Here is a 7,161-nt window from a genome sequence, read left to right as displayed (position 1 = left end):
CACCCTGCTCCCCTCCTCCTGGAGCTGGTTCTTGTTCCATCAGCACCTCTTCAGCTTCATTTCACATGTGGCATCTGCTTCCCCCAACCTCCTTCCAAAATGTGAACTCTGTTCTAGATCCACCCAGCTTCCTCTCGGACACAGTCCCTCACCTCTGCTTTGTCCCAGCAGGATATACAGTCTGTTTGCCTTCTCTTCCCGCCCCCATCCCTCCACCCTCTGTCTTTCCCAGCCCAGAGACCGGCATACCCTCCCTCCTTCCCACAAAGGAGCACACCACTGTCTTGGTTGGCACCATGTTTATTTCAGGAAGAAAGGCTCGAAGGCCTCATCTGTCCAGTGGGGGCCCGGGGCCTCCAGCTTCTCACTTGGCCTTCGGGTTACGGAACTTGCGTCCAGCAAAGATAGCCTTGTCCCCAAGAGCCTCCTCAATCCTAGAATGCAGACAAAGTCACAGTTGCTGTCTTCCAACCCAGCAGCCCCTAGCTCCCCCAGGCCCAGGCCCTCTGTACCCTCTGTACCTCATGAGTTGGTTGTATTTGGCCAGACGCTCTGAGCGGCAGGGGGCGCCAGTCTTGATCTGAGGAGCGAAGAGGAATTTGAATGAGGCTGGAGAGGAGCGGTTGGGCCTGGCCCCAAGGGAGCAGCCTGTGGTGGCATTCAACTCGGGGCAGGAAGCCGAGGACCCCAAGAAAACTTGGGCGGACACTCAGTAGAGGGAAGCCACAAGTACCTGTCCTGTGCAGAGCCCCACCACAAGGTCGGCGATGAACGTGTCCTCAGTTTCTCCGGAGCGGTGGCTCACCATCACCCCCCAGCCGTTAGACTGAGCCAGTTTGCAGCTGGGTAGGGAGGACATTTGATGAGGCCTTATGGGACCTCCTCAGTGGGAAAGCCAGGAGCTGGGTGGGGCTTTTCCCTTCTGTTTTGGGTAGTGGGCACGTGGCAGGGAAGGCAGTGACTAGGTTGTTTGGGAAGGAGAGAAGAGATTTCTGATCTTGAATTTGGGCTCCTGAGATGCTGGTGGGAGGAACGGCAGCATCTGGGGGAGAGGCATGGCATGGGCTGGGGGTTGGGGCATGGCAGGGCCACAGTGGCAAAGCTCTTGGGGTCAGGCCAAGGGTTAATCACAGCCTGGAGGCCGAGCAGGCCATGGGTCAGGTGCCAGGGGAAAGGTAGACTTGGAGTTCGTTGGCAAGACTGTAGCTGGAGTGGGCAGAGCGGGGGCTGAGGCAGGCATGGTGAGCCCCAGAGTCAGGAGGCACTCACGCCTGGATGGATTCGGTCACCGAGCCGATCTGGTTGACCTTCAGCAGCAGGCAGTTGCAGGCCTTCTTCTCAACGGCCTGGGCAATCCTCTTGGGGTTGGTGACCGTGAGGTCATCCCCCACGATCTGGATGTCCACCCCCGAGAGGAACGAGGTCCAAGTGGCCCAATCATCCTGGTCAAAGGGGTCCTCGATGGAGACCACTGGTGGGGTTGGGAGCAGAGATGGGGTGAGAGGTCAGAAGGAGCCTCAAGGAGGGGTGACAGGTCTGAAGAGCTGGGATGAGGATTACGATGGGGATAACACTGAAATCGGTGTTAGGCAGTTGCAGGGGAGTCGGGCAGGAACACTGGGACACCTGGGAGCCTCACCAGGATAGTTTTTGATGAAGCTCTTGTACAGCTCCCCCAGCTTCTCCCCAGTGATGTGCCGTGCGGGATCATCAGGTGACTTGAAGTCAAGATCGTACTTCCCATTGCGATAGAACTCAGATGCTGCCACATCCATGCCGATCACCACCTTGTCTGGGTAACCAGCAGCCTGGATGGCTGTCTTCAGCAGCTCCAGGGCTGGAAGAGGAGCAAGAGAGGACCTGATACTCCAGTGCCCCCTGTCTGCAGCCTTCCCTTCCTGTGGGGGAAACCAGGGGTTCTGCCCCTCAGGGTGTTCAGCACTGACCCTCATTGTTCTCCAGGATGTTAGGTGCAAAGCCGCCCTCATCACCCACGTTAGTGGCATCCTTCCCATACTTGGACTTGATGACCCCCTTGAGGTGGTGGTAGACCTCGGCTCCAATGCGCATAGCTTCCTTGAAGGAGCTGGCTCCCACGGGTAGAATCATGAACTCCTGCATGGCCAGCTTGTTTCCAGCATGGGAGCCCCCATTGATCACATTGAAGGCCTGCGATGGGGATGGGAGAGGGCGCTCAGACCTGGGCTGGGGCGTGAGGGGTCGAGGTGGAATCTTGGCTTCCCTACTAGCTGAGTGGTCTAGGGTGAGTATTTTTGCTCCTCAGAGCCTCTTTTTACATTTCTATATAATGGGGACAACAAACTTGGCTGGAAGGAGGCAACATCTACTTCCCTGCAGGATCTTTTGCTAAAAATTCTAGAAATTGGATGTAAAGATCATAGCATGTGCCTGGCACATAATAGCTAACACTTTTATAGCACTCACTACACGGCAGGCACTGTACTAAGTGCTTGGTGCACATTAGCTCATTTCATTCTCAAGACACCTTTATTAACTAGGTACTATTATTAGCCGCCCCCCCCCTGCCCACCCCAGCCCCATCATTTTACAGATGAGGAAATGGAGGCATAGAGAGGTTAAATAACTTGCCTAAAATCACACAACTAGTAAACAGGCAGAGCCAGGATTGGAACCCAGCCGTCTGTCTCTACTGAGTCCATGCTCTTATACAATCTTCCTAATAAGTAACAACAAATGGTAACATTATTATTGAGATTAAATTTAAAGTGTTTCCATTAAAAGGGCATTAGTTTAATAAGGACTCAAGAAGATACTGGCCGGTGCAGTGGCTCATGCCTGTAATCCTAGCACTCTGGGAGGCCAAGGTGGGCGGATTGTTTGAGCTCAGGAGTTCAAGACCAGCCTGAGCAAGAGCAAGACCCTGTCTCTACTAAAAATAGAAAGAAATTATATGGACAACTAAAAATATATATACAAAATATATATAGAAAAATTAGCCAGGCATGGTGGCACATGCCTGTAGTCCCAGCTACTCGGGAGGCTGAGGCAGGAGGATCACTTGAGCCCAGGAGTTTGAGGTTACTGTGAGCTAGGCTGATGCCACTGCACTCTAGCCTGGGCAACAGACTGAGACTCTGTCTCAAAAAAAAAAAAAAAAAGAATAAAGAAGATACAAAGAAATGCCGAGATCCTTGCCATGAAGAAGTTCTCAATCTGATTTGGGGGTTGGGGTGCAGGGGCGGAATGAGGTTGGAGTTATTGAGCCTAGGATTGGAATGTGAAGGAACTGGGTTACAGGCAAGGGAAGGAAGCACAGAGAGGCTTAAGGGAAGGTTTGGATTGTGGGAAAGAGGGAGGGGCTGGACCACAGCAGGAGAGATTGGATTTCAGGAAACTGCCTCTTTGGAGCTGGGTCTGGAAGGTGGATTCTCCAAGAGGCTGCTTAAGCACCCCTTGCTGGGTGGCGCAGCTCGGTCAAGGTGAGATCTGGCTGGGGCAGCTGCACTCACAGGCACTGGGAGTATGAGGTCAGGGTTCCCGGCAAGATCTGCGATGTGTCGGTAGAGTGGGACCCCCTTCTCAGCTGCTCCTGCCTTACACACGGCCAAGGACACGCCCAGGATGGCATTGGCCCCAAACTTGGCTGGAAGGAGGCAAGCAGGAAGAAAGGGTGAGAGCTTCTCCCGCAGGGTTTGGAGTTATCTCTTTGAACATCCCCTCTGGTCACCCCAGAAAGAATCCAGAGCTGCTAACCACTGGGCATTAAGATTTTGTTAACAGATCTCTACCCAGCCGCCTGAGGAGCTCTGGGAGCCCCCACTCCAGGGAAATGTGTCAGCTGCACGGCTGTATCCAGAGCCAGGCCCAGGCCTGGCAGGCAGCAGACATAGGAAATGCCTGTGGAATGAATAAAATCCAGCTACCAGTGCCCCAAAATGTGGGACACAGAAATAACCCCAGCCACCCATCAGCCCCTGTGGTCTTTTCTCCCCACCCCTCCCACACCCCATCCCTTCCCCTCCTCTAGCCCTTCACTCACACTTATTCTCGGTTCCATCCAGCCCAATCATAAATTTGTCAACTTTTTCTTGATCCACAACGCTTAGTTTCTGGAAGGGCAGGTTTGGGGAGGGGAGAGCTCAGGTCAGATTTCTCAGGAGTCAGGGCATGTGCGGTAGGAAGGGTAAGTGAAAATATTTGGAGGAGGGGGGCTGCCTGGGGCATGGGGAGGAGGTGTGGGGAGCAGGCTCCCCCACTTGCCTTTTCCAACAGAGCGGGGCCTAGAGTCTTGTTGATGTGTTCCACAGCCTTCAGGACTCCTAGAGAGGCCAGAGGAGGGTGTTGGGATCTCCGAATCAATCAGGCCTCTTCCTGTGGACCCCATCTCCTCAAGAAGCTTTGGGTTCCAGTCCTCTACCCTTTCTGTGCCCATGTCCTAAAACCACCTGCACAGGCTCCTTCTCCATTGGTCTCTCCTCACCTTTCCCCAGGTAGCGGGATTTGTCTCCATCTCGCAGCTCCAGTGCTTCATAGATACCTGTGGAAGCTCCACTGGGCACAGCTGCTCGAAATCGGCCTGGAGCAGGAGGAATGGGAAGATCACAGTCACCCTCCACCCCCCAAATGGCTAAGGTACTCTCTCTGAGCCCAGGGACAGGAGATAGAGCACAGAGAGACTCCTGCTTTTCCCAGCTCCCAGCTCTGGAGCCAGGTTGGCCTGGGAAGAAGTCTGGGGAAGGGGACCCCAGTGAAAGGACAGGATGTGGCACAGAGTTGGGGGAAGGACACATGGAGTTGGGGTCTTCCGAAGCAAACTCATTCAATGGGCCTGTGTTACCCTTAGCTGTGTGCAGATCCACCTCCACAGTAGGGTTGCCCCTGGAGTCCAGGATTTCTCGGGCAAAGATTTTCTGCATGGCCATGGCTGCAGGACAAGAGGTGTGAGTGAGTGTGGACAGTTGATCTCTTAAGGAACCAGAAATCCCTTGCCCTTTAAGAGTCTTCCCCACTCCAAGAAGGCAGGTGCTGGAGCTAAAAATACCCCACAAAAAGGTCACAGACCAAAGAGGCAGGCGCAGCCCCCTCCCCCACTCAGAACAGCTCCTATTCCACCCTCCCATCTTAAGAATCCAGTGGCCTGGATCTTTCATAACTACTCTCGAGCCCCCATCTCCCCAAAGCTGCGCTTGTGCCTTCTCTTTCCACCCTTCGGGTCAAGCAGTCTGTTCTCCATGGCCTCCTAGCCCTCAAATCCTTTTGGGTTCTCATTTTTCCGCTCCCAAATCTTCGTGGGTCCCCAATTCCCTACCTGCCCTTCTACTTCCATCCCTTCTGCCTCCTTTCCAGAGATCCTTGGGTGCTCCCACAGCGTGCCCTGTCCTGTTTGCTCCACCTGGCCAGTCTTCATCAAGCACCCCCAGGCCCAGGAGGAAAAAAGCTGAAATCTCCCCCCGCCTTTCTTCAAGCCAGCACCATGCACACCTGTTACCCCCTCCACCCCCTGGGGCTGGAAGGTTCACCAGACCTGGGATGTCTTCGCTGGGGGCTTGGATGGAGCTCCAAGTCTAGGTGGCAGCTGGGACAGTGTCAGCTCACCCTGTCGCAGGCTGGGCATTTATCTCCTAGCCACCCTGTCCCCAGTGAGCCCCGCCTCTCTCTCTCTCCATCCAACCCCCTCCACACTGGGCTGGTAGCCAAATGCCCACTGCAGCCTAAAGCAGAAGCCTTTGGCCCCGAGCACCTGCCCCCTCACCAAAGGTCAGTGACTACCCCCCCACTTTCTCTGTCCCACAGTAAAGGTCTCCACTTTTAATTCTACCTTTTGGGAGGGGCAGGAAGGGGCTTCAGATTGGGAGGTTTGTCCCCCCTCCCCAGGATTGTATTCCCCTTTTGCAAAGGTTGAAGAGGAAGGAGTGCCCTTTAGGAAAGGCCAAGGGTAACCTGAGCCCTGCAGGGCTGGGGAGGGGGCCTGGAAGAGGGGCTGCAGGATTGACATCCACATATGCTCTGCTCACCCGGCTGGCCTCTGCCCTCAGTGTGGGGAGGGGTGGGGATTCTGGAAAGCTCTGAGGTCTAAACTTGAAGCCCCCACGCAAACAGCGAGAGGGTCTCACCTCTCAGGATCCTCATAACGGCCATTCGCGGGGCCACCCCATCCAGCCCTCTCCCCGCCAGCGCGGGGGGTGAGTGAGGGGACTGGGAGACGAATTTAGACCGGCCCTCTGAGCTGGCGCGGCGCCCGACTGATAACCGCTGGGACAGCATTTGTCGCCCAGCAGGGAGACAGTCGGTCCCGAGCCCCTTTCCCTACAGACTGTGGGCGCTTCGGCGCGCGGCCCCAGCCCATCAATGACTGGTGTTGAATCAGGAGTGAAAAAAAATGAATGGACGGAAGGAGAGGTGGCCCTTTGTGAGCGTCCGAGCGCCAGGGACCCGTCCAGCGGTCGGTCTGCTTGTAGCGCTGCACGGAAGTGGGTCTCTATACTCGGCAGCTCTCTCTGCCTTGGCGGGTTTGGGGGGAGTGCGGGGTCTGCCCCGAGTCCTGCTGCAGCCCCGGCGGGCTGACCGGAGGCAGGGGGTCACGGAGCGCCTCGACTTCTGGCCCTGGACTCGGAGGCCCCTCCCGCCGGCGCCGGAGCGGCCCGCGCCGGGTGACTCACCCGGGTGGCCCTGTCCCCAGCTCTCCTCCTCGCCCCGCCTGCCCCGCGCCGTGTCTCCCAGCCCCCACTCCCGTCTTCCATCGTGCCCTTCCCCCCTTATCTCTGGCCGCTCCCTCCCGGGATTTTTCCACCCTGGGGTGGGGGGTGCGGCAGGCCAGAGGTCAGGAGATGGCGCGCTGGGAGCACCGCCACGTGCCAGGGAGCGGCCCCGCCCGAGCCGGCCTGTGACTCAGACGAGCGGCTGTCGAGGAACACGGGCTCGGGGGGCGTCGGGGCCCACGGAGTTCGGAGTGGACGCCAGGTATGGGCGCTCGCTCCGGAGGACAAGACATAACGAAGCCCCTTCCCGCCCGGGAGGCGCTGCGTGTCCCCGGCGCCCCCTGCGGGAGGGACCGGAAGCAGCCAAGCCCCTCAGAGGATAGGGGTCCGTCGGGGGCTGGTCACCTAAGCCGACCTGCCCTACCCCTTCCCGATGGGCATCCAGCGAACTAATCGCACTCAAGTACTTAGCACAAATTTT

General features: G+C 56.8%; 1 protein-coding gene across 2 annotated transcripts; it reads right to left on the bottom strand.

The window, feature by feature from the left end:
* Positions 1–284: 284 nt before the first annotated feature.
* Positions 285–5,596, bottom strand: ENO3 (enolase 3). Of its 2 annotated transcripts, XM_045527120.1 has the most exons (12): positions 5,507–5,596; positions 4,820–4,906; positions 4,463–4,558; positions 4,243–4,301; positions 4,022–4,091; positions 3,492–3,625; positions 1,947–2,169; positions 1,640–1,837; positions 1,270–1,471; positions 734–842; positions 522–580; positions 285–434 (listed from the first exon to the last, which is right to left on the bottom strand). In XM_045527120.1, exons 2-12 carry the CDS (start codon positions 4,902–4,904, stop codon positions 365–367), a joined length of 1,305 nt encoding a protein of 434 aa, XP_045383076.1. In that variant the 5' UTR covers positions 4,905–4,906; positions 5,507–5,596; the 3' UTR covers positions 285–364. The 2 variants fall into 2 exon arrangements, with proteins under 2 accessions (XP_045383076.1, XP_045383077.1); XM_045527121.1 differs by lacking the exon at positions 5,507–5,596 and having other exon boundaries at positions 4,820–4,907.
* Between the last annotated feature and the right edge of the window lie 1,565 nt (positions 5,597–7,161).

This window comes from Lemur catta, chromosome 15, assembly GCF_020740605.2.
Source record: "Lemur catta isolate mLemCat1 chromosome 15, mLemCat1.pri, whole genome shotgun sequence".
Classification (NCBI taxonomy): domain Eukaryota; kingdom Metazoa; phylum Chordata; class Mammalia; order Primates; family Lemuridae; genus Lemur; species Lemur catta.
This window is presented reverse-complemented; position numbering and strand designations above follow the sequence as displayed.

Bases quoted from the DNA above. Each gene is read 5' to 3' on its own strand.
- ENO3 (XM_045527120.1), bottom strand. From the start codon at position 4,904: ATGGCCATGCAGAAAATCTTTGCCCGAGAAATCCTGGACTCCAGGGGC. The intron at 1,472-1,639 runs GTGAGGCTCCCA...CAACCCCACCAG, and splicing joins CTTCATCAAAAACTATCCTG to TGGTCTCCATCGAGGACCCC. The intron at 581-733 runs GTACTTGTGGCT...TTCGCTCCTCAG, and splicing joins TGGGGCTCTGCACAGGACAG to ATCAAGACTGGCGCCCCCTG.